The sequence below is a fragment of the Centropristis striata genome, chromosome 13, assembly GCF_030273125.1.
Source record: "Centropristis striata isolate RG_2023a ecotype Rhode Island chromosome 13, C.striata_1.0, whole genome shotgun sequence".
Lineage (NCBI taxonomy): Eukaryota > Metazoa > Chordata > Actinopteri > Perciformes > Serranidae > Centropristis > Centropristis striata.
Genome location: NC_081529.1, coordinates 32,476,591 through 32,504,509, shown reverse-complemented (window position 1 = coordinate 32,504,509; position 27,919 = coordinate 32,476,591). Strand labels below are relative to the sequence as shown.

Here is a 27,919-nt window from a genome sequence, read left to right as displayed (position 1 = left end):
GTAATTTGATTTTAACACACAAAATGACAAAAAAAAAGACACAAAATGACAAAAAAAAAAGACGCAAAATGGGAAGACAGGATGACCAAAAAACCCCCACAGAAGACACAAAATGACAAAAAAAGACACAAAATAACTAAAAATGACACAATAACAGACACAAAATGACCAAAAAAGACACAAAATGACAAAAAAAGACACAAAATAACAAAAAAAAGACACAAAACGACTAAAAAAGGCACACAATGAGAAGAAAGAATGACCAAAAAAACACAGAAGAACCAAAATGACAAAAGAAAGACACAGTTTAACTAAAAACGACAATAGTTTTTGGGTTATTTTTTTTCTTTTATAAATATTATTTTTTTATTTCTTTAAATTTGCTACGCTGGAACAAATTGTTGTTTAATTGGTCATTATTTTTTATGGATGACAGTGGATGACTACTATTTCAGTTGCACAATTTTATTGGAGTATATAAAAAAAGGTAAAGTTATTTTATATCTGATCCAAGATGAAAGATTGAGGAAAGATGTCAAATGTAATCTGAAGATGCATTATTTAGTATACCAGATGTATGCAACATGTTTGATAAAATGTTCAATAAAAAAGAAAGTTTAAGAAAAATAAAAACTAAAATCTGTATCTGTGTCTGGAATGATGATTAAATATTATATAACACTGTCAAAACTTGCCTTTCATAATGCAGAGTTTACACTTCACTACACAAACTCTGCATTATGAGCCCCAGATCAGACATAAAAACCTCTATTGCTATGTGTATATTCTCTGAGATATCTACCAGGTTGAATATCCAGACCTGTCTGCCAGTTCACATCCTGTTGCGTGATTAATCTTCAGGTTCAAAGCTTTCAGATGATGTCACCACTTCTATGTGGCATTTATTGTTGACCTGCTATCTCCCCCTAAACATCCACTGCCCACAACCACCAAAAAGGTCTGTAGAACCTGATGATGTAATAACTTCCCGATAATGTAATAAAAATCTGCACTTGAGTCCATTGAAAATGTAATAAAACCTGATAATGTAATAATTCCCGATAATGTAATAAAGTGCATTTCCCAATAATGTAATACACTTTTTTACCAATAATCAAAATGACTAAAAGAAGACACAAAATGACTAAAAAAGACACAAAGTGACAAAAAAAGACACAAAATGACAAAAAAAGAGACAAAATAACTGAAAATGACACAACAACAGACACAAAATGACCAAAAAAGACACAAAATGACTTAAAAAAGACACAAAATGACTAAAAAAGACACAAAATGACCAAAAAAGACACAAAATGACTAAAAAAAGACACAAAATAACTAAAAATGACGCAAGAGACACAAAATGACCAAAAAAAAGACACAAAATGACTTAAAAAAGACACAAAATGACCAAAAAAGACACAAAATGACTTAAAAAAGACACAAAATGACTTAAAAAAGACACAAAATGACTAAAAACGACACAAAATGACTAAAAAAAAAGACACAAAATAACTAAAAATGACACAAGAGACAAAAAATGACCAAAAAAAAATACACAGAATGACTTACAAAGACATGATAAGACATGAAAAAGATAAAAAAAAAATGGACAAAATAGCCCAAGTCTCCACAGAGTTCAACTTGAACTAAGTGGCTAAGTGATGGTGGCTCTTGTTGACACCAAGACGGTTCAATAGCGGGTGTAAAAGGTGCGAGCTCTTCCCAGGACGTCTTCCTCTGGTAGCTGAACGGCCTCAGCTCACCAAAGGCGACTTGGGAGGGAGAGGCAGAAACTAGGGCACCGTTATCTGGCCCCTTTTACACAAGCACCAGGCGCAAAGCAGAGAAAGAAAGAAAGAGACGAGAGGACATCACAAGTGTAGCGAAGCTGCAGACAAGACGGAGGAACCTCTGGAGTCACCAACCGGAGACAAACAAGACAACCTTGACTGTCCCACGCCGTCTCCACCAGCACACACGTGCACAGACGGACACGTGCACGCACACACATACAACTCTTTGCAGGGACATCGAGTCTTGCAGCAGCATGTTTGAGGAGCAGGCGACCAAGGTGAAGATCACGTCGGTGGTGATCGTGGTGGGCATGTCGGCCATGCTGGCGGCGGTGGTGACGGACCACTGGGCCGTGCTCAGCCCCCGCGTGGAGAAGCTCAACGCCACCTGCGAGGCGGCCCACTTCGGCCTCTGGAGGCTGTGCAAGAAGAGCATCTTCATCGTGGAGGAAGACCCTCAGGGCAAAGGCTGCGGCCCCATCAGCTTACCTGGAGGTACGGAGCCTTTTGGGCTCATGAAAAGCTCATGTTTGAAGGTTTTTGTAGTGGAAAGTGATTGTGTTGTATTCTTGTTCACATTTGCAACATTTAAAATTGTTTATTGAGCATGATAGTGTTCTGGAAGTTAAAAAAAACGATTCAAAATCACATTTTATGTTGGACTAAAGGAATAAAAAATACAGAAAATGACTAAAAAAAGACAGAAAATGACTAAAAAAAGGCACAAAATGACTAAAAAAAGACACAAAATGACTAAAAAAAGACACAAAATGTCTAAAAAAAGGACACAAAATGACTAAAAAAGACACAAAATAACTAAAAAAAGACACAAAATGACCAAAAAAAGACACAAAATGACTAAAAAAGACACAAAATGACTAAACAAAGACACAAAATTACTAAAAAAGACACAAAATGACTAATAGAAGACAGAAAATGCTGCTTTATGTATCTGTGGATATATGCTGGTCACAGCAGACAGAAAAACCTTGAAAAAATGGGCTCAACAGCTGAATATGTTTACTGCAAAAAAGGGTTGTCTAAAATCAAGATAAAAACACTAAATCTGAGGGAAATGATCTTGCTGCATGGATAGATAATTTACCTTGACAAGATTTCTTAAATTAAGATTATTAAATCTAGAAATAAGCATGTTGAACGCTTAAAATAAGAAATTAACTCTTAAAACGAGATCAATTATGTAACACTTCTAAATCCAAAGGTTTTTTTTTTTATCTTGGTAAGAAACAAATAATCATCAGGTCACTCTGCTCGGGCCAGTTCATCGCTGCTTACAGCTTTAATCTATCTTGTTTTAAGAGTTAATTTCTTATTTTAAGTGTTCAACATGCTTATTTCTAGATTTAATAATATTAATTTAATAAAGTCTGGGTCTGTAGCTTTCATAAACTCTCTTGTATTTGGATTTTAGCGGAGCAGAACTGGTGTTTCGGCCATCATTTTCAACGCTGTACATCCAGCAGACAAGGCAAACAGCATTTAGGTTTTAATAAATCTTTGGCCATAAAATCCTTAATTATTGCTTTGACATCTAAAAATCATTACAAGGACAGCCTTGGGGGACATAAAGAGGGAGCAGAGAGGTCTGCACAGCGTTCAGTTTATGGTCGTGTATTAACCATAGACTGTAACATGGTTTTACATTTTTTGCAGAGATTTTTTCTAATTTAGCTTTGTGCATTTAGCATTTGTAATGCAATCTTTTGTGTTTACTGTTTTTTTTCGTTTTGTTGTTTGTAACTTCTTTGTGTTTTTATGTGTTTTTTGTAATTTTTGTGTGTTTTTTGTATTTTTAATATGTTTTTGGTGTGTTTTGAGTGTGTTTGTATGTGTTTTTTGTCATTTTGTGTGTGTTTCTGGTTTGTTTGTTTGTCATGTTTTGTGTGTTTTACGTGTGTTTTTGGTAGTTTTTGGAAGTGTTTTAACATGATTCTACTTTTTTTGCAGAGATTTTTCTAATTTAGCTTTGTGCATTTAGCATTTGTAATGCAATCTTTTGTGTTTACTGTTTTTTTTTGTTTTGTTGTTTGTAATTTCTTTGTGTTTTTATGTGTTTTTTGTAATTTCTTTGTGTATTTTCTTTGTGTTTTTTGTCATTTTTGTGTGTTTTTTGTATTTTTAATATGTTTTTGGTGTGTTTTGAGTGTGTTTGTATGTGTTTTTTGTAATTTTGTGTGTGTTTCTGGTTTGTTTTTCATGTTTTATGTGTTTTACATGTGTTTTTTGTAATTTTTTTGTCCTTTTTTTTGTGTTCAAAATGTTGATCCAGTAAGTCAATATTAAAAAAGTAATCAGGTCATATAGGTGAGGTTGTGCTGAAAACAATGATACCAACACGTCATGGTAAAGATTTTTAAGTGGTTTATACAGGCAGAATGAAAAGGAGTCAAAAACCGACAAAATAGCCCCAAACTCCAAAGGGTTAAATAATGTGAATGCTTAGACTTCTAAGGATTAAAGTGAAAAAATAATTGTCAGATCATATAGGTGGAGAAAAATGGATGCCAAATATGGGTATAGTAAACATTTTTTATGTGGTACATGAAGGGCTACGGAAGCCCTGAACCGCAAGTGAAGAAACATTTTTTTGAGATATTATCTTGTTATTTCGAGATCATATCTCGTTATTTCAAGATAATATCTCATTATTTCGAGATAATACACATATGTAAAAAAAAAAAAATCTTCCAAAATTTTTTTTTTCTTCAGATATTATCTCATTATTTCGAGATATTATCTCGTAATTACGAGATAATATCTCGTTATTTCGAGATAACACACCTATGTAAAAAAAAAAAAAAAAAAAATTTATTACGAGATATAACGAGATATTATCTCGTAATTACGAGATAATATCTCGAAATAATGAGATAATATCTGAAGAAAAAAAAATTTTGGAAGATTTTTTTTTTTTTTTAATTCTTCTTTTTTTTTTTTTACATATGTGTATTATCTCGAAATAATGAGATATCATCTTGAAATAACGAGATATGATCTCGAAATAACAAGATAACATCTCAAAAAACATTTTCTTCACTTGCGGTTCAGGGCTTCCGTAAAGGGCAAAACCAAAAGTATAAAAAAAAACGGCGAGCCCAGAGCCCAGAGGGTTAAAGCCTGAAAGACGTGTTGTGATTGTACTAAATGTCTAACGGTTCTACGGCCAGCTTCTCTCTGAAACCATCATTATCTTCCACAGAGGAAGTCTATGAACAGACCGCCAATTAAACACAGTGGAACAGCTGAAGTCGAGAGCATAATGGAAGAGCTGCTGCTGCTCTACTTCACAGTTAACACGGCAAAAAACTACGAGTCCATTCTGTCTGAGCTAATGGCTTTTCAATGGAAAATTCATTTTACCTCACAGGAAGTGTTACAATATGTCAGCATACTCTCCATGATTCTATATACTTAAATGTGTAAAGGCTATTTAACTTCTACCTCTTTATTCTATTAGTCTCTTGTTCAATCTGGCTGCAAGGTTATTATAGTTAACGAAAACTTAAGAAATAACGAAAACTAGAATTGAAAAAACATACATTTTCGTTAACTGAAATAATAATAAAAATGAGCGTTTTTAAAAAAAAAAAAGATAACTAACTGTATTTTGTGGTTATAAAACTAACTAAAATTATAGTGAAAATGTCCTTCGTTTTCGTCTTTGTCGTCTTTTTTCATGCGTAAACCTTTTTGGTTGATATGAAATCTATTTCATCTATCTGGTTTTATGACTTAATAACCTTATTGGGGCTGAGATGGATCAGACAAAGGAAATAAAGGAAACATTTATTGGGACTTTTTTAGTTAGTTATTTTTAGTTATTTTGTGTCCTTTTTTTTAAAGTAATTTTGTGTCTTTTTGGTCATTTTGTGTCTTTTTTTCGTCATTTTTTAATGTCTTTTTTTAGTCATTTTGTGTCTTTTTTGGTAATTTTGTGTCTTTTTTTCGTCATTTTGTGTCTTCCTGTGTATTGTTTTTGGTAATTTTGTGTCTTTTTTGTAATTTTATGTCTTTTTTTCGTCAAGTTTTTATGTCTTTTTTTGGTCATTTTGTGTCTCTTTTTGATCATTTTGTGTCTTTTTTTAGTCATTTTGTGTCTTTTTGGTCATTTTGTGTTTTTTTTTAGTCATTTTGTGTCTTTTTTTAGTCGTTTTGTGCCTTTTTTAGTCCTTTTCTCCAACCTAAAATGTGATGTTGAGTCTTTTTTTTTACTTTCAAAACACTATCATGCTCAATGAAGAATTTTAAACGTTGCAAATGTGAACAAAGGTGTCAAATCTAACATATAAGAGGGTTCCATCCAGTTCTATCATTTTATACTAAATATATTTGAGCTTGTCTCTAGTTTTACTTGGTATATCATCATCAAAGTGAAACTGGCCTCATGGAGTTTACAGCCAGAACTTTAGAGGTAAATTTACAGTAGGGCTCCACGCTGCTTTGTTTTCTAGTCTGGATGTGCTGAAGAAGTCTGGATTTGGAGCTTTTGGAGACTCCAGAGGGTTAAATTAGGAGCCTTGTGTGAACGGAGCCTTCCCTGGGATAAACATGGTCTGGCTGGCCTCTGGCTGTGTACTCGTGCCTCGCAGCCTAACGGAGAGATTTCACTCTGACTCTATCATCGCCTCCAGCTCCTCAGCATGAGTACAGGCCTTAATGAAGTGTGGCTTCCCTCTCCCGCTCAGGAGTTAGAGAGAGTCCACCGGGGAGACTCAGAGGGATGAAGGGGATTGGGGAAGAAGGCAGAAGTCTGTGTGGGGGGAAAGAAGGAGGGATGCCTCTGGTGATGGGAAAAAAGGGGAAGCACTTGTGTATATGCATGGAAGAAAGAAAGAGGCTTTCAGGTGAGGTTAGGGGATACTTAGCTGTGAAAGAGAGGGCAGATGACAGCTGCCCCTCCTAACAACCTCATGATGTAAAACTTATACAGAAATTGAAAAGAAAGAAAAGAAAAGGTGTGTCTAAAAACAAGATAAAAACACTAAATCTGAGGGAAATTATCTCGCTGCATGGACAGATAATTTAATCCTTAGAAGTCTAAGCATTCACATTATTTAACCCTTTGGAGTTTGGGGCTATTTTGTCGGTTTTTGACTCCTTTTCATTCTCCCTGTATATAAACCACTTAAAAATCTTTACCATGACGTGTTGGTTTCATTGTTTTCAGCACAACCTCACCTATGTGACCTGATTATTTTTTCATTTTGACTAACTGGATCAACATTTTGAACACAAAAAAAACACAAAAAAATTACAAAAAACACACGTAAAACACATAAAACATGAGAAACAAACCAAAATCACACACAAAATTACAAAAAACACATACAAACACACTCTAAACACACCAAAAACACCATAAAAATACAAAAAACACACAAAAATGACAAAAAAAACAAAAAAAAATCAAAAAACACATAAAAACACAAAGAAATTACAAAAAACAACAACAAAAAACACAAAACATTGCATTACAAATGCTAAATGCACAAAGCTAAATTAGAAAAATCTCTGCAAAAAAAGTAGAATCATGTTAAAACACTTCGAGGTGTTTTTTAATTTTTTTTTTACCTTTGCTAAAAAAGGATTAATGCATTAAATTGGACGTGAAAACTTGTGGAAAAGCCAAAACTTTAGAGTTCAGCTGACAGCAGGGAAACATGCTGCTTCGTTTTTACGTTGTGACATCATGAAGAAGTCGTGCTCCGGTGCTTTCATGGACTCCAGAGGGTTAAATTAAGTAAATGCTAGAGTCATCTTGACATAATGACATAGGCATTAAATGTCTTGAAACCAGCAAAGTCATACTTAAATGTACTGTATTTTCTTGATACAGCTACAGATATTTTCTCTGTATGTAGTCTGCCGCCACCTGTCACAGCGAGAAATATCAGCTGTTTTAACAGAGACCCCGTGGGTTCATTCCCTCAACCACAGTGATGTTTCTAAACTGGGCTTATGAGGGAAAATGAGTCATTCTCCCACATTACCTGAAAAGGTCTGGGGATGTGGCATGAGACTACGCGGCTCTGCCATTTTCTCCCACGCCAGGTACAAGAGATTGAGTTATACAAGCCCATCTGTCCCCATTTGTGGCCCGGGTGCCATCAGAAATGGATCTATAAGTACGGTGGTGTGTCTAGTCCCAATCCTTTTTATGTTGTGTAAAGATGGCATTGGGTGAGATGATTTTTGGTCAGTTTCCAGCTTTAGAAAGTGAGTTTCTGCAGGGTATTCTCATGAATGGGTATGGTGTCTTACAAAATATGATGTTCTGGTTAACGTGAGGAAGCAGTTGCACAATTGCTGTTTTAAACAGGTGATTAAAGTTGTGATTACTTGGTTAAGGTTAGGAAAATAACTGTGTTTTGGTTAACCCTCTATGGCAGCTATTCTCAACCTTGGGGTCGGGACCCCAATTGGGGTCGCGAGATGATTTCTGGGGGTCGCCAAATCATCTTGGAAGTCAGCTCTGTCTCCACTGTGTAAAAGTGTTTGTCTTTTTGGTCACTTAATGTCTTTTTTTGGTCATTTTGTGTGTTTTTTGGTCAATTTGTGTCTTTTTTTGATCATTTTGTGGTCAATTTGTGTCTTTTCTGGTCATTTTGTGTCTGTTTTTAGTCATTTTGTGTCTGTTTTTAGTCATTTTGTGTCTGGTTTTAGTCATTTTGTGTCGTTTTTTGGTGATTTTGTTTCTTTTTTGGGTAATTTTGTGTCTTTTTTGGTAATTTTGTGTCTTTTTTGGTGATTTTGTTTCTTTTTTGGGTAATTTTGTGTCTTTTTTGGTAATTTTGTGTCTTTTGGGTAATTTTGTGCCTTTTTTGGTAATTTTGTGTCTTTTTGGTCATTTTGTTTCCTTTTTTTGGTCATTTTGCTTCTTTTTTGGGTGATCTGAACTGTGCGTGTGAGATTCTGTTCAGTGAGTGGGGGTCGCGGACAACATGCATGTTAAATTGGGGGTCACGACTCAAAAAGGTTGAGAACTACTGCTCTATGGCAGTAGTTCTCAACCTTTTTGAGTGGCGACCCCCAATTTAACATGCATGTTGTCTCACTGAACACAATCTCACAGTTGAGATCATACAAACTCAGTTGATACGACGAATTTTGGACAAATAATGAAGCAGACAACAACTAAAACATCTCTCTGTCTGTCCTTTGCTATAAGTTTAAGGGTCCATTCTGACCTCCTGAGTGTGTAACAGACAGCTTCAAGCCAGAGACTCCTTGGAAAGTAACAACTTGCTACTTTGGAAAGTAATAACTTGCTACTACTCTGGATTTGTCAGAAAAGACAGAAAATTACCCAAAAAATAATTAAATTGACCACAAAATGACCAAAAAATTATATAAAATTAAGCAAAAAAGGACTCAAATTGACCACAAAATGACAATGACCAAAAAAAGACACAAAATGACAAAAAAAGACACAAAATGACCAAAAAAAGACACAAAATGACCAAAAACGACACAAAACGACCAAAAAAAGACACAAAATGACCAAAAAAGACACAAAATGACCAAAAAAGACACAAAATGACAAAAAAAAGACACAAAATTACCAAAAAAGACACAAAATGACAAAAAAAAGACACAAAATTACCAAAAAAGACACAAAATGACAAAAAAAAAAAACACACAATGACCAAAAAAAGACACAAAACGACCAAAAAGACTAAAACACATTAACACATGAACACTTTAACACAGTGGAGACAGAGCTGACTTCTAAAATGATTTGGCGACCCCCAGAAATCATCTTGCGACCCCAATTGGGGTCGGGACCCCAAGGTTGAGAATAGCTGCTCTATGGTACGGTGTTGCCCTCAGGCAACATACCCATTTTTGGCCAGTCAAATTTCTACAATGCAAGATTTGCTGGTTTAGGATGACATGTGTTATTTAAAAGAATTACAGTGCATTGCTTTATGAAGGTTTGCCTTTGACCAGAGAATGAAAACAGCCTGGTTTTAGTGATTTTCCTCAGCAGACAAAGCTGTTGTCCTGTGGCCAAGAAAAGCCTTTACAGGTGCTTTCTCTACTGGCTGCTTGTTAGTTTAACAGCAGAAGAGACCAGCAGGAGATACAGCCACTCTCTGCTTTCTCTCTGATAGAGTGCTAGCAGGACTGGCAGCGGGAGCACTGGAGGCTCGCCTGGATTGCACATTTCACATGAGATAAACTCACAGGTGTTTTTTAAAGGAGGCATTGTTTTCACATAACAAGCCAGCCAACCTCTGACAACACCATCAGCACCAACTGATGGATCAGTGAAGAGGCTTTAAAGGCACAGGCGCAGGGACCCAAAGTGTCAGGTGCAGCTACAACAAAAACTAGAAAATTTCCTCTGGGGAAATTTTGAAAGGGCCAGGGGGGCTACTGCCGGTGTGTCGTACACTATGACGAGCTTCTTCAGAGATTTCAAACTATGCCCTTTAACCTCAAAATGTTTGTGTGTGTGTGTGTGTGTGTGTGTGTGTGTGTGTGTTTGAAGCATGTGTATGCATGTGTGAGGAGTGTACGTGCTTACACGTGTGTGTGTGTGTGTGTGTGTATCTGTAACTGTAATCACATCAAAGATCAAAGGCAATCAGATCAAAGCAATCAACAGAATTAACTGACACCTGCCAATGTCCCGGAACATTGACAGGCTGGAATTTCTGGCCTCGAACAGAAAGCATTTTTGGCAAAACCATAATACCTATCATTGATCCGACTTCACTTTGAGCATCCTGAGTTCTTCCTGAACGTCTACATATGTTGTTGTTTTTTTAAGAAAAATTAAAAAATAGCTTTGTTAGAGCGATCTAAAAAAACTGTTACATCTCCTTTTTTCCGAAATCTTCCTGCGTTTTTGATATGGGAGCCAATGAGGCTGTTGGTGGTGTTGATGGTGCATCTGTGCGTCCTACGCCCAAACTATAACTCTGACAGCTTTACCAGAGGATTGTGAGTGAGAAGACTAATTTTCCTACGTTTCTATGTATAAATTATTTCTGTAGAGTGGAATTTGCGGCCTGGAGCGCAGTTTTCAAATTAATTTTTTGCACCGTGATGGTACAATGTTGCCTACGGACAACAAACCCCAAAAACCTCTGAAATTTTTTTTCACATTATGTGTATGTGTCTGCATAACTAACTGCCTGCATAGGGAAGTAGCTGACTGGCTGACTGAACCACACCAGCGTTCCTTTATCTCCTGTGCACCATAGGTACTGTGTTCAGCACATAAGCAAAGAAAAACCAGAGTTGATGGAGAGTGCACCATAACAGATCCCATCCTTGATGAACAGTATACACGGAGCAAGCAGCGGTGATTGAACTTAATAACACACATTTGCATTTTCCCAAACAGAGGGGGAGTTAGTCGTCAAGAGCTACGTACACAAACACTTTTTTATGTGGCACAATTACAGCGCTTTTGTGAAAGGGTTGCACAACAACGGCAGCAAAGCGGTGAACCCAGGTGACTTTTGAAATGAGCTTCCCATCAATGACGCATGACAGCTTGAGTGCTGTAAAAATCCAACAAACCCTTTATATGCTGCTCGGATGGGAAATCAAGAGCATAAATTGTGCTTTTGTGTTTGTGTGTTCCTACACGTGTGCACAAAGATGCATGAGAACCCTGTTTTAGAGCTTCCAAATGGTCACGCTGTCTAGTCCTACAGCGCAAAGAGCATGCACTGCAAAAAAGGTGTGTCAAAAACAAGATAAAAAAACCCCACAGAAGACACAAAATGACTAAACAAAGACACAAAATTACTAAAAAAGACACAAAATGACTAATAGAAGACAGAAAATGCTGCTTTATGTATCTGTGGATATATGCTGGTCACAGCAGACAGAAAAACCTTGAAAAAATGGACTCAACAGCTGAATATGTTTACTGCAAAAAAGGGTTGTCTAAAATCAAGATAAAAACAGTAAATCTGAGGGAAATGATCTTGCTGCATGGACAGATAATTTCACTTGACAAGATTTCTTAAATTAAGATTATTAAATCTAGAAATAAGCATGTTGAACGCTTAAAATAAGAAATTAACTCTTAAAACAAGATAAATTAAAGCTGCAAGCAGCGATGAACTGGCCCGAGCAGAGTGCACTGACAATTATTTGTTTCTTACCAAGATTAAAAAAAAACTTTTTGTGTCTTTTTTTTTTGTCTTTTTCTGTCTTTCTTTGGTGATTTTACGTATTTTGTGTCTTTTTGGGGGATGCTTTTTTGGTGGGTTTTTGTTCTTTTTATGTCTTTTTTTGGTCATTTTACGTCTTTTGTTTCTTTTTGGTCATTTTACATCTTTTTGTGTCTTTTTTTTGGCCTTTTTGTGTCTTTTTTGTATCTTTTTGTGCCTTTTTGTGTCTCTTTTTGGTCATTTTGTGTCTTTTTACATCTTCTTTTGGTCACAAAATGACCAAAAAAGACAAAAAATGTACAAAAGACAAAAAATTAAAGCTGCCAGCAGCGATGAACTGGCCCGAGCAGAGTGCACTGACAATTATTTGTTTCTTACCAAGATTAAAAAAAAATAGATTTAGAAGTGTTAAATAATTTATCTTGTTTTAAGAGTTAATTTCTTATTTTAGGCGTTCAACATGCTTATTTCTAGATTCAACAATCTTAATTTAAGAAATCTTGTCAAGTGAAATGATCTGTCCATGCAGCAAGATAAATCCCCTCAGATTTAGTGTTTTTATCTTGTTTTTAGACATTTGAACTTTCTAGACGTCTCGTCATTTTAGCCTGCCAGCTTCAGGTGCAGGTACAAAACTCTGCTCTTATTTTCCATTCAGAAAACAAAACAGTTCAACATTTGAATGAATCACTCCCCATTATGCTAATGTGAGAAACAGTGGAAACCTCTTTTAGTGTTCATGTCTGTCCAAGTGAAACTGATCGCTGTAAGTGGATGATTATTATAGCTTTTTTTCCCTTTTTTCTTTCTCATGCAGATTACCATCTAATTGACATTTGTTTCATAATACACTACAGCCCTTTTTTTTTGTTCTGGAGGCTGCAGCAGGCTCAATTTTAGAAGTATACTAAAGATACTGATATCATATGAAACTATAAGATCTCCTAGATATATAGACAATAAGAAGGTTTCTCAGTCATCCAATCACTGAAAGTACAGAAATCTACAAAATGACCAAAGTTTTTGAACCCAAATCACAGTATGGATTCTTCTATGTTGTTCCAAAGGTCTTGATATATTGATGTGATATTCTGGAGGGGGTTTTTTTTAAGCATTTTTATCAATTCTCGATATAAATAAAATTGTATTATTGATCTTGCTGCATGGACAGATAATTTCACTTGACAATATTTCTTAAATTAAGATTATTAAATCTAAAAATAAGCATGTTGAACGCTTAAAATAAGGAATGAACTCTTAAAACAAGACAAATTATCGAACACTTCTAAATCTGAAGTTTTTTTTTTATCTTGGTAAGAAACAAATAATCATCAGGTCACTCTGCTCGGGCCAGTTAATCGCTGCTTGAAGCTTTAATTTATGTTGTTTTAAGAGTTAATTTATTATTTTAAGCTTTCAAAATGCTTATTTCTAGATTTAATAATCTTAATTTAAGAAATCTTGTCAAGTGAAATTATCAGACGTGGACTTCACTGCAAAAACCAACTGACAAAAAATAAAAAATAAATAACTAGAATTAGGAAATACATGCTCGAAACAAGTAAAATGATCTGCCAGTGCAGTACTAAGTAAATTTTTCTTTGTAAGAATTTTAAATAAGTAAAAAACAGTTGTGGCTTGAATAGCCCGACTGTAGTAATATTAAAATAAGTCAGAAATACTTGAAAGGAGCACGTTTTGGTGGTAGAAAATGCTTATGAAATATCATTAAAACTACATGCAACGAAAACTCTCAATTGGAACCAATATTTTACGTAAAAACTCATCAGATTCAACAGTTGAACAGCTTGAAAAGCATGAAAAAGCTCACAATGTCAATCCTAAAAAGAAGTCTTTAAAGAATAAGATAATTATAAAAAGACATGATAATAATACTAATAATTAAATTATACTCAAAACAATACAATTAAGATACTATTGCTAGATATAAGAAGAAAATACTTGGTAAGCTTTATGTTTTTTTCAGTGTTCACGCTGACTCAAACTTGCGTACTCGAGCTGAGAGCAGACTGAGATCTGATCGTACTCTCCGCTCACGTCCAAACTGATAAATACCGGAACTCGTAGAAATGATCGTACGCTCACTTTACACTCACTTTCTGTCGTACGCTCATTTGATAAATGAGGGCCTGTGTGTCTAACATTGTGTTTAAAAAAAAGACAAAATGACACAAAAAAGACACAAAATGAGAAGACAGAACGACCAAAATAACCCCACAGAGGACACAAAATGACAAAAAAATTCACAAAATGACAAAAAAAACCAAAATAACTAAAAAAGACACAACAACAGACACAAAATGACCAAAAAATACACAAAAAGGACACAAAAAGAAACAAAATTGTGTTTAGAACAACTATTGTGCGACTGTTTCATAATGTTAAATAGAACGGTCGTATTTTGTAAGAGATTATTCAAACCTGCTCATAAGGGATAGATTTTTGTACACACACACACACATGCACATACTCATAAAGGCCGTGAGGACTCTCCTGTGCTGCTGTGTCCCAGTTATTAGACCTCCTAGTGGAATAGCCATTCAAATACCACCACCACCACCCATCCTCTTCACATTGACCCAGAATTAGTCGGTCATTCTGCAAAGCTAGAAAAAGAACAGCCCACCCATCACCTAAAAAAACATTCTCTCTAACACTTCTGCAAAAGATATAGAAGCTATTTTCTATTTTCTTTTACCTCTAAAGTTCTGGCTGTAAACTCCATGAGGCCAGTTTCAGTTTGATGATGATATACCAAGTAAAACTGGAGACAAGCTCAAATAGATTTAGTATCAAATGATAGAACTGGATGGAACACTCTCATATGGTAGATTTGACACCTTTGTTCACATTTGCAATATTTAAAATTCTTTATTGAGCATGATAGTGTTTTGAAAGTTAAAAAAAAAAGATTCAAAATCGCATTTTATGTTGGACTAAAGGACTAAAAAAGACACAAAATGACTAAAAAAAGAAACAAAATGCCCAAAACAGACACAAAATGAGAAGACAGAATGACCAAAAAAACCCACAAAATGAAAAAAAGGAAACAAAATGACAAAAAAAGACACAAAATAATTAAAAAAGACACAACAACAGACACAAAATGACAAAAAAAAAAAAAAAAGACTAAAAAACAGACACAAAATGACCAAAAAAGACACAAAATGAGAAGACAGAATGACCAAAAAAACCCCACAGAGGACACAAAATGACAAAAGAGACACAAAATAACTAAAAAAAACACAACAACAGACACAAAATGACCAAAAAAGACCCAAATGATCAAAAAAAAGACACGAAAAGACATGAAAAGGATTAAAAAATGGACAGAATAGCCCTATAAGACTCCATAGAGCTAAACTGTGAAAGTGAAAGACAGAGTGGAGGTGGAAGAGGGAGAGACGAGTTTAATGACCGGTGGGAGGATGGCGAGGAACGTAAGGGTAAAGGAGAAGCTGCACATCAAAGAGAGGAAGCTGGTGGCAGAGTTTAATAGAAAGAAGCAAAACTAAAATGACAGGCGATACCTCGTGGTAATCACTCAGCCCCACTGGAACCAAATCTCCCCATTAGCCCGACTGCAAGGTCGATGATACGGCCCCAGATGTTCTTCTCATCACTGAATGTTCACCGTCGAAAGTTACAAGACAGATTGGTTTTTAACCTTTTGTGGGCAGAGAAAGTTTTTCACTTTCACTGCTAAAATGTTTATGCCATATTCGTTTAACAGAACAGAAACAGTAAACTATAAAAGTATAAAGTATAATGCGTCATAAAGACAGAAGTTGGCAACAAAAGTTTACCAAGTTTTTGTCCTGGCATAATGAGGCAGTGACAAACAAGTAGCAGAGCGGTGAAATCACTTGGATGAATCACACCTTTGCAACTGCTTGTTCTTTCTTCTGGCTGTTTTAGCACCAAGTTTAAGCACTGAGTTAACAAAGATGCAAAATGACCAAAAAAGACACAAAATGACAGAAAAAGAAACAAAATGACCAAAAAAGAAACAAAATGACCAAAAAAGACACAAAATGACTAAAGAAAAGACACAAAATGATTAAAAAACAGACACAAAATAATCAAAAAAGACACAGAATGACCAAAAAAGACACAAAATGACTAAAAACAGACACAAAATGATCAAAAAAGACACAAAATGACAAAAAAAGACACAAAATGACTAAAAACAGACACAAAATGACAGAAAAAGAAACAAAATGACCAAAAAAGACACAAAATTACAAAATAAGACACAAAATGACAAAAAAAAGACACAAAATGACTAAAAACAGACACAAAATGATCAAAAAAGACACAAAATGACCAATAAAGACACAAAATTACAAAATAAGACACAAAATGACAAAAAAAAAGACACGGAAAAGACACAAAATGACAAAAAAAAGACAAAAAATGACCAAAACAAACTATAAAAGTATAATGCGTCATAAAGACAGAAGTTTGCAACAAAAAACAAGTGACAAACAAGTAGCAGAGTGGTGAAATCTCTTGGATGAATCACACCTTTGCAACTGCTTGTTCTTTCTTCTGGCTGTTTTAGCACCAAGTTTAAGCACTGAGTTAACAAAGATGCAAAATGACCAAAAAAGACACAAAATGACAGAAAAAGAAACAAAATGACCAAAAAAGAAACAAAATGACCAAAAAAGACACAAAATGACTAAAGAAAAGACACAAAATGATTAAAAAACAGACACAAAATAATCAAAAAAGACACAGAATGACCAAAAAAGACACAAAATGACTAAAAACAGACACAAAATGATCAAAAAAGACACAAAATGACAAAAAAAGACACAAAATGACTAAAAACAGACACAAAATGACAGAAAAAGAAACAAAATGACCAAAAAAGACACAAAATTACAAAATAAGACACAAAATGACAAAAAAAAGACACAAAATGACTAAAAACAGACACAAAATGATCAAAAAAGACACAAAATGACCAATAAAGACACAAAATTACAAAATAAGACACAAAATGACAAAAAAAAAAGACACGGAAAAGACACAAAATGACAAAAAAAAGACAAAAAATGACCAAAACAAACTATAAAAGTATAATGCGTCATAAAGACAGAAGTTTGCAACAAAAAACAAGTGACAAACAAGTAGCAGAGTGGTGAAATCTCTTGGATGAATCACACCTTTGCAACTGCTTGTTCTTTCTCCTGGCTGTTTTAGCACCAAGTTTAACTACTGAGTTAACAACTCAACTTTATTTTCATAGCAGCTTCCATACAAACATGCAGTCCAAAGTACAGGGCAAAACTCAAACAATAAAATAATAATAATAACTTTTTTTTTATAGCACCTTTTAAAAACAGCAGTTTACAAAGTGCTTCAACAGAGAGCAGCTAATCACAACGAGAATGATGCCATAAAGCTCGTCAGACAGACAGACAGACAGACAGTCAGACAGACAGAGAGACAGACAGACACACAGACAGACAGACAGACAGACAGGTTTTTTCTTTTGTTTTGTTTTCACGACAAATCGTTCCACCTCTACATGTTTAGTACCAAATCTGTCCGTCATCCTGTTATAACCCTCGACAGTGTGACAGCATCTTCCAGTCGTCATAGCAACAGACAAAACAATAAACATGTAAACAAAAACAACTACAACAACAACAACAACAACAACAACAACAACAACAGAACCGTCAGTTAATACATATTCAGAATGTTAAACTACAACTGATAAAAGCATTATCAATGTGTGTGTGTGTGTGTGTGTGTGTGTGTGTGTGTGTGTGGAACATGGTACATGCAAATAGACTGTTTTGTAGTTTTATTATTTTTGTGCTGTTTTTGTGTAAATGGTAAAAAAAAAAAAAAAAAATTTAAATGGTACATTTCCATAGAAACCTGTGTCTTTTGTTTGTATTTTCCGTTCCTGGCAGCTTTATACTTTGTTAATTAAAATAAAATGAAAAATCTGACTGATAGCCAAGTTTTTGTGTAGAAAAAGGAGCCATGCATGTGATATAAGGACAGACTGAAAGATGCTGAACAGAGACAGAAACGAATGCATAGGAAGTTGACAAATTTGAACCAAAATCTCCTGGACTTCAGAGGTTTAAGAAAATCAGTCACTATCCTAACTCTCATTTTCTTTCTTTATACTCTACTATGTTTTCCTGTATACTTTCTATCTAGTATTTCTCATCTGGATAAAACAGATAACCAGGCGCAGGCTTGTGAAGCTTCCTTATAAACCAAAGGTCTTCCTGTCTTGTCTTTGTGTGGTGGGCAGATAATAGTCTTCACAGAAACTGGAGTAAGTCTTAAAGCTACGCCCAAACACATATTAGCTTAGATTAGCTTAGCCCCAGAGGTAAAGCCAGCTAATGAGAGAAGACTAATGAAAATAATATATTTGCACATGCAAGCTGCACTGTGGCCACGTCTCCGATTCTCCCTGCCGCCAGCCTGTCCATTCCCTCAATCAAACACACGTGCACACACACACACACACACACACACACACACACACACATATGCATGCACACGCTCCTCTCGATATGCCTTTACATGGGTAAATAGATAGGACTAGCCGAGACCTGCTTGCTGCAGCCTGTTGCTAGGTTACCTCTGATTCTTTCTTATCCTGGGTAACAAACAGCTCGTCTGTTGCCTGGTGCACACATACACACTCATGGTACGTGCACACTCACACACGTGTGCAGACACCAGCAAAAAAACATTGTCCGTGTCTGTGTGGACCGAGAGAGTACCTGTCTGCTTTATGGGTTTAATCTCAGCTAGAGAGGACGGTGAGTGGAGGGGACACTCACTTGGCCTTTACGTCCTCTCCGCCCCTCCCTCTCGGCCCGGCTGCCCTCAGAGACAGCAAATGGATAGATGGATGCGTGGGCATCGACTGAATCCAGGAATTGGTTTTCTATACGAGGCTAGAGAGAAGATTGTGGTCAAGGACTAGAGTTTGGACAGGCAAAGTGCAGAAATGTATCATTCCTGTGAAGAAATGAGTGTGAATTGAAAAACACACTATAAAAATGTTCCCGTCCCGTTGTTTTTACAGAAAAAAACTGGCAGCTGTGGTTACCAGAATATTTCTGTATTAAATACAATACATATGTCAACATCTTTACAGAACAACTTGTACATTTTACATCCTAAAACTGTAGTATTTTTTTTTTATGATTCAATTTTTTTTAGTTTTTACATTTTTTTACAAGACCACACTAACAACCAATTAAGAAAAGGGGAAAAAAAGAAGGAAAAAAGGGGCAAAATTAAGATACACAATCTTATGATAATAAAACATAAATAAATAAAAATAGCTAATAGCTTTACAGAAAAAACTGGCAGCTGTGGTTACCAGAATATTTCCATATTAAATACAATACATATGTCAACATCTTTACAGAACAACTTGTTAATTTTACATCCTAAAACTGTAGTAATTTTTTTTTTATGATTCAATTTTTATTGAGTATTTACATTTTTTTACAAGACCACACTAACAACCAATTAAGAAAAGGGAAAAAAAAGGACAAAGGGGCAAATTTAAGATACACAATCTTATGATAATAAAACATAAATAAATAAAAGTAAATAAATAATAAAACAATAAAATAAAGTACATAAGAAGTCCAAGACAAGTAGAATAATCCATGCTCAATATGTCAATTCACTGTCTACAAATAGTCTTCCAGTAAGAACAGCCCATAATGATCAGTGTATGCAGATACATTTTGGCTGCCAAAACTGTAGTAATTTAAAGAAAAAAAATAAATTTTAAAGTTGTAGATTATACCGTCCTTTACTGCTAATTTAACAGGATGATGCTGCTTTTACACTAATTATTTATGCAAAATTTACATGCAGATTTTGCTTATTGTACACTGAATACCAGTTACATTTACAAGTTGTTCTGTAAAGATGTTTACATTTGTACTGTATTTTTTGCAGAATTATTCTGGTAACCACAGCTGCCATTTTTTTCTGTAAAAGCAACGGAATTTTTTTTACAGTGCAGCCACCACAGAGGACAGTGAAGGATTTGAGTTTCAGCCAAACAGCCAAATTGAGAACTGCAACAGTTGTCCCTCCTGAATCCTTTTGGAAAAATACGCTATGTTTATAATCAGATAACACATAGCACACACTCTGTACTTCATTTTCTGGCATTGTGAGTACATAATAGGCAAGAGGTTTTACTCAGTGGGTGTCCATAAGTGGATGGAAAGATGAATACTGTGCCCATAAATGTGACTTTGTCAGAAATGTCCTGTTCCTAAATGTGTACGACATAAGGTTTATAAAGATTACACTTTAAGAAAGTATAAATATAAATTAAAGCTGGGGTAAGCAGTTTTCTTTTGGTGTCATTGAGTAAAACCATAGACTGTATATAAATAATGGACGTAGTCACCGTGATGTCACCCGTTGGTTTGTGGCCCGTTTGAGGCATCGAATCAGTGTTACACTCGCCGCCATCTTGTTTCTGATTCAGGAAGCAGACCATATTTGGACTGTGGAGGAGGAGAGGGATCTGATCACTGACTACAGCCTCTCTACACCTCAACCTGACTGAGAGAAGCTGCTGCTAATTCATGTTAGCATTAACTGGAGCATTAACTGGGATGTTAGCTTTGGCTAGCAAAAAACAAAAACATAATGTTCGTTACTGACCTCAGAAAACTGAGCAGCGACTCCTTGGAGTGTCTGTTAGTCCAACCAAACGCTGAACAAGACATTTTACTGAACAAAACATTCAAATAAACTGTCATTAAGTGAAAATACAGTGAAAGGGTCAAAGTTATAAGACCAAACCGCTAAACGTCCTTTTTTTAATATCTATATAATGTTATATATAGCTTTATTGACACGTTGCCGTGGATACGCATTGTTCTGCTTCTCTCCTGATGACGGCTCGCCTTTTTAGTGACCTGTCAATCAAAGGTAGCCACGCCCCAAATCATACGATTCTTTATCTTCTATGTTCTTCTAAATGGGGACATTATTAGAACTATTAACATCAGATTGTCTTGAAGAAGAATTTTTACTAGTGATTGAGACCATAGTATGTCCTGAAAGAAAATTCTGAGGTAATAAATCAAGTGAGAAGTTTTCTCATTTTGCATTGAAATGAATGGACACAAATGCTTCTGCATCCTTCATTATCGCCCCCTGCTGGAATTTTTTGGTAGAATACAGCTTGAGGCACTTCCTGGTTTGCCTCCCTGCTCAGACCAGGAGGTTGCCGCCTGGGTAAAAAGTGCACTAAAAAAAAATCTGTAATTCAATAATTCTGCACCTCCTCCTGGCTCAAAATGGACAAATATAATGTCTTAAATTCTAAAATAAATAATTATGTCCTGCAATATAGTATTATAATACTGTTTTTATAGCTGTGTGTGTTTCATTAATGTATGTGCAGCTTTCTAATGGGATCTATTGAGGGGGCTTCACGCTCACATTGATTGGTATTGCAGACACAGATACTACATGAGCCACCAGCTCTCCCCCATCCCTCTTTTTATCTCACCCTCTTCTCTCTCTCTCCATCTTACTCTGCAGCGAAAAACTGTTCCTACTTCAAACACTTTACCTCGGGGGAAGAAGCTGAAGTTTTTGAAGTGAAGACCCAGAAAGGTGGGTATCTAAAGTACATGTCACAACTGATCGTGTGTGTTTTTTTTCCCAGACCAAACTGCCTGTGTGTGGAGAAAGGTGTACAGTAAATGAAGGAACTCAATGTTTCCTTTATAGTTTTACATTTTAGACCCTATATATACAGAGACAATGCAACCTGGTCTCATATACATTCCTTTCTTGCACAACTAATGTGCAGTAGCAAATGTGTTTTGCAGGAAATGTTCATGCAGCCTGGATTTCTCCTTTTTATATAACAAGGAAATGAAACTCATTTACACGCTCAGCACCCTTTATATAAGATAAGAAAGAGATCTGTTCCAGTATCCTCTGATTTTCATCTTCCCGTCCTCGCTGTTTTTCTATTTTCAAAGTAGCAGTATTTCCAGGAAAGCGCTCCTCCGTTGGCTCTATGTTTGGCGAGCCGACCCTTTCAGCTTCTGACTGCACACAGGAGAACACAGCCAGGCACTCATAAAAACAGGCAATTACAGATCATTGTCGAAGCTTTAGATACAGTGCGGTGTACTGAAAACAGGGAAGACATGTTGAAAATATGAAAATACAGTTAAACATCATACCAACAGACACTTTCTTTTTATACTGTGTTTACATATTTTAGTGCAACATTGTGTGAAGAGAATAACAGCAAGTGTTGAGAACATTTTATACATTTATATATTTACTTTGCGCATTGAGAATAGATGAATTAAATGAAAAGCAAAACAAGTAAAGCAAAATATATGCAGTGGTGGCTTCTATAGACAATTTCAAATTGGGGCACATGCAAATCTAGTGGTAGTGCTCTCACTACAATGAAATGGTTTCTATATGGGGACGAACATAATCACACATGAGCTTTCCAGTGATACAATGTCTGCAATTTGAAGACTGTTTAGGGAAATTGGTGTGCAGAAATATTCAACACAATAGGCCTAAATAACACACTCAATGCAAAAAGAAAATGCATGATTTTTGCTCTCAACTGCATAAAGTGAGCCTGTCGGTAAAGGGGAGTTTCATGGGGAGCCACAGAGCCCATTTCCATTCAGATAACTTGAGGTCAAAGGTCACGGGACCTTCTTGAAAATAGCCATGTCAGTTTCTCCCTCCCCAAGAAAATGTCATGAAAAGGCTTCTGATTTCATATCATACCTGTTTCTTCACATTAACCCTCTATGGTACGGTGTCTACAATGCATGTTTTTGAGTGATGTGATACTTTAAAAAACAGGGTTTAGGAAACCAATAGCAATGCTTTAATTTGTCACATGACCTCCAGGAGGCCATATTGAAACCCTATTTTGTAGACTTTTCCAAAGGAAACAGTTTTGCCATTTTGCGCCACAAAAAAATCACTCAAAATGTAATTTCTTGGGCCTTTTCCATCTGTAAACCTTCATTTTTGATAGTTTAATACACTTAGACTGTTGAAGACATTCATTTCAATGGGTCGTTGGTTCAATGGTACAATGTTTCCTACAGGCAACATTCAGACAAGAAACCGGTTAAAAAAGTTCCTTTTATGATGTTTTTAAATTTAAAATGTTAGGAATTGTTCCCTGTTGAAGCTACCGAATCTCTTACACATGTTTATTAAATAAATTATGTTAAATGTATTGAAAAACTTTCTTTTTCACTTGTGCACCGTTATGGTACAATGTTGCCTACGGACAACAAACCCCAAAAACTTCCCCCAAAAAAAAAAAAAATTGTAAAATTACTTCAGATTGTGTTATTTATGTCCATAAGTCTGTTCATGTTTGTGAAGTGTATTATGCTTATGTTTCTTTCTCTTCATCTCTGTCTTCCTGTCCTGTTCACCTCTGTCATATTGTTTGTGTGTTTTTGTACGTTTTGGACGGGTTGATGGCAAATTTTGTTATACTACCCTGTGCAATGACAATAATGGCTTCGCATTTAAGTAAAAAAAACAAAAAAACACTCCAAACATTTTTTTCCCAACTGGCATCATAATGCATACCATACACTGCAAATAATTTGTTTCTTACCAAGATAAAAATAAATACATTTAGATTTGTGTCAGAGAAGTGTCAGACCATTTATCCTGTTTTAAGAGTTAATTGATTATTTTAAGCGTTCAACATGCTTAATTCTAGATTTAACAATCTTAATTTAAGAACTCTGTCCATGCAACAAGATAATTTAACTCAGATTTAGTGTTTTTATCTTGTTTTTAAACACCCCTTTTCTGCAGTGTAGAGGGTTAAAACTACAGTACATAGAATAAAATACAAGAAATAATAAATGACCCAGTTTCGACACCTTGAAAATCTGTCGATGGAACACAAAAGTGAACAGGCAAAAACATGCACAGGTGAAATCTGACACATATATACTCACACAGACCGACAGTCCTCAAACTGACAGCCGACCTACACTGGAGAGACTAAGTGTAGGGTTATTTTACACTTGGTGCTACTCCACAGCCGGGGTGCTGAAATGGAATAGGATGCTCCAAGGATCATTTCTATCACAGTTGGAGTGTTAGAGAGAAGGAGAGACTAGATTATCTTTATCCTACAAGCAGACAGGAGGGGAGGCGGGCGGGAAGACAGAAAGATGTTCTAATCATCTTGTTATAAGCCTGCAGCATCTTATCTGTCATGCAAATGGCGTTATTGCCAGTTGGGATAAATGACTGATATTTTTAAAGTGAGGCTAATTTAAAGGCTAATTATCTGTGTCATAACTCGCCTGAGTGCAATATTGAAACAATTATTGTGTAAACGAGACTGCAACCTCCCCTTCTGCTCCTTCCCACACTCTCAGTTTTTAATCGCTACCACTCTTCCGTCTTTTCTTCCCTCCATTTCTCACTCACTCTTGCCTCCTCGCTGTTTTTATTGCTACTAGTGCAGTGCCCGTAGGAAGTATGTATTCGTATAGTGCGAGATTGTATTTTGTAGGAAATGCTAATGCTTTAATCTTTCTGTCCATATTGTGCTTAGCTGTCAGTTAATAAAGTTTTGTTTTTACTGTTTTCAATGGATCAAACTGATGCGGAATAAAGGGCTTAAATCTTAGCTGAGGTTAGCATGCTAATGATGAGATAGCACATTACCCAGTATGCTGCACTAAAAGTACATTAACATGAACCCAGTTAGCTGATATACTATATTTCATGTAAGTATCTCATATCAAATGATTATGGGCGTTACGCTAAGCAACATGAATGTCATCCCTGAATTACATAGTAATGCACCATAAGAAGTGAATAAAGCTAAATCTCCGCTTAGCATGCTAATCGCACTACAACAACTTCTGCAACTCCATAAAACACTTACTTTTCATAAGGTACCACACCATCCAGCACATACACATTGAACATTGATATTCGCTGGAAACTATTTGAATATTATTGGAAAATCGAACCTTGTAGCGTACTTTGAAACTCCTAAAGATAGGTAGGCTAAATAGACTTCCAGATGAGATGAGTCAGGGTGTAAATCCAGAGTGAATTGTGTTACTGACCAGGTGTAGGCCTATCACACAATGGGGCGGGGCTCCCCTAAAAGGCGTCCGATCGGAAACAGTGCAATGCCGCAACACGTCCTGTGTAAATAATAATGATATTTTGAAAAATGAATTCAAAAATATTCAAAATCGAGGATGCACACATACGAAATCTTAGGTCAGTCTGACTAACGGTAAGCGAGATATGCCCTAGACCAGGGGTCGGGAATTAATTTTCTCAAGGGGCCACATGACCAATACCACGAAGGTTGCGGGGGCCGGACCAAAACTGAACTAAATTCTGCTCAATATTAATTTAAACTCTTTATAGAATACAGTAAATTATCTGGTTTTGAGCTGCTACTTATAAGAATACATGTTATGATAAGACTGTTGATGTGGAGAAAATCAAATATAGCAGTAAAAAGTAGTAAATACTCCAATCACTATATCACTTTAACATTTATTTTATACTCAACTGTGAATGACCTTTAGTAAGGTTCCTATCGGTGTTTTTGTATTATATAGCTTATTTTTCATGTTTGTAGATTTTCTAGTTGTTTTAGAATGCTGTGATGCTTTTATTTTGAAAAAGTGCTGTCCAGTGTGAAATGGGTGCTTTAATTTTGAAAGATAGTGACAGGAAATAACAGGTGGAACGGTAAAATGAAAAACAAACGGTAAATAACGAGTGCGTCGTAATTCATATGAAGTTGATATAAAGTATCAGAAAGGCTTCTTTTTTATTAACTTTATGCTAAAAGCAATACATGTTTTTGACAAGTTACCAAGGTAACCGAGTTTATTTGCAGGAGGGACGCTTCTTGCTTCATAGATAGATGTCTCCTCACTCCCTCTTTGTGCCTTTCTACGATCTCAATTCTTTCCTGTTTTCTTCATCTCCTCAGAGTATAATATCTCTGCAGGAGCCATCGCCATCTTCAGTCTGTTCTTCATGATCCTGGGAACCATCTGTGTCATCTTCTCTTTCGGGAAGGGACGGGACTACCTGCTCCGGCCTGCTGGGATGTTCTTCGCCTTCGCAGGTCAGACGCGGCAGAGAGTGTGAATCACAGATCAGCCTTTGTCTGGTACTCTTGTCTCTTGTGTTGCAGCTCAACTTTAAGTGAGGTGTGTCAGTGTCACCACTCACACCTTTTCTCTTAGTGATGAATACTAAAGCAGCTAATTAAACAGAGTTTATTTTTCACTGACAATGAGACAAGTGCTGATAAAGTTGATGTAGCTGATTAACTTTATAATAATAATTATAAGTCTTAAAGGTATAATATCTAACTTTTCTGCATTCAAATATGAAAAAACAACCAGTTCTATTTAATATTTTTTCTTGAGTTGTGTACTGAAATGATCCAAAATTGCTCACTTTTTTTAAACCCAGAGAAATCTGTTTCTTTCAAGGTTGTGGTCTGTTTCATTTCGTCAATTGGTTTTCTGTTATAAATTGACTTTTTTTCCCAGCTACATTTGTATGATTCACTTTTTAGATCTTAGTTGTTTTTAACCGAATAACGAATTGTAGTTATTGGACGTCTGGATCTTAATTTATGAGAGAAACAAGTTAAACAAACATTAGCGTTAACCAAGCTCCAGCTCCTGTTTGTGCCAAACAGCATCAGAGAAACACAGAATTTTATTTTGAAACTTCTTTTTTTAGTATTTCTATTAGTTTTAATCACAGGATCTATTTGTTTTGGAGAGGATGAGACCTCTGCGGACAATTCTGCTCCTAGTAAAAACCTCATAAACAATGAAGGAATCCTAACAGGAACAACTCCCATGATCCTTTTTGTATGTTAATTTTTTCTGCTGTGTTCACTGAACAGAATCTCACAGTTCAGATCATACAAACTCAGTTGATACGACAAATTTTGGACAAATAATGAAGCAGACAACAACTAAAACATCTCCCTGTCTGAAATTATGTAATTTAATATGAATTTTGTGCATTTACATTTTTTCCAAAATGATTTGGCGACCCCCAGAAATCATCTTGCGGCCCCATTTTGGGTTGGGACCCCAAGGTTGAGAAGGGTGGTCTAAACAAAAGGCACTTCCCATAAAATATTTTGTCGTTTTTACCCGCAAGCGTCCTCATGTAAACGGGGCCAAAGTCGCAATGTCACCAAACTCCATATTTTGCTATTGTTTTGATTGAGAGCAGTGCATTTATCCAATCTTGTCATGTAAATGTGAAGCACAATTGCCATGAATGCAGGTGAAGAATCTGCTTTAATTAACAGCCCATTCTTTCTGTGTTTTTTTGCACACAGGTCTTTGTATCATCATCTCTGTCGAGGTAATGCGCCAGTCCGTCAAGCGCATGATTGCCAGTGATGAGACCATCTGGATCGAATACCATTACTCCTGGTCCTTTACCTGTGCCTGCGCCTCCTTCACCCTGCTCATCGTCAGTGGAGTCGCCCTGCTCCTCATCTCCATGCCCCACATGCCACGTAACCCCTGGGAGACCTGCATGGATGCTGAGCCGGACACCTTGGATTAGCCACAGGTGATACAAATGTCTGAAAGCCTGGTTAACCCTTTGATGCACAACATATTGACCCCCCTTCTAATGCACAACATGGGTCAAAAATGACCCGCATTCATTTCCCATGTTATTTAATGCTGCTGTGTGTTTCTGTGCTCCATCTTTTGATATCAACTTATTTTATGATTGAATATTCCAAGTATTCTTTAAATATCTTGTTTTTGATAACAACAGATCATTATTTCCATTTTGTCTCTCATACTTTATGAAGAAAAAAAGTTTTTTGTATTATTACATAGCTAACTA

General features: G+C 35.8%; 1 protein-coding gene and 1 long non-coding RNA gene across 2 annotated transcripts in view; one reads left to right on the top strand and one right to left on the bottom strand.

Annotated features, from left to right (window-relative positions):
* The window catches only part of LOC131982946 (uncharacterized), a 596,045-nt gene that overhangs the window by 506,664 nt on the left and 61,462 nt on the right, over positions 1-27,919 (bottom strand). The gene's annotated exons all lie outside the window — the stretch shown is intronic.
* cacng1b (calcium channel, voltage-dependent, gamma subunit 1b) lies at positions 1,704-27,919 on the top strand. Its single transcript, XM_059347531.1, has 4 exons — positions 1,704-2,291; positions 21,554-21,628; positions 26,013-26,150; positions 27,396-27,919. Exons 1-4 carry the CDS (start codon positions 2,051-2,053, stop codon positions 27,626-27,628), a joined length of 687 nt encoding a protein of 228 aa, XP_059203514.1. The 5' UTR covers positions 1,704-2,050; the 3' UTR covers positions 27,629-27,919.

Coding starts and splice junctions, on each gene's coding strand:
- cacng1b (XM_059347531.1), top strand. CDS start 2,051: ATGTTTGAGGAGCAGGCGACCAAGGTGAAGATCACGTCGGTGGTGATC. Junction 2,292..21,553: donor CCCCATCAGCTTACCTGGAG/GTACGGAGCCTT, acceptor CTTACTCTGCAG/CGAAAAACTGTTCCTACTTC. Junction 26,151..27,395: donor GATGTTCTTCGCCTTCGCAG/GTCAGACGCGGC, acceptor TTTTGCACACAG/GTCTTTGTATCATCATCTCT.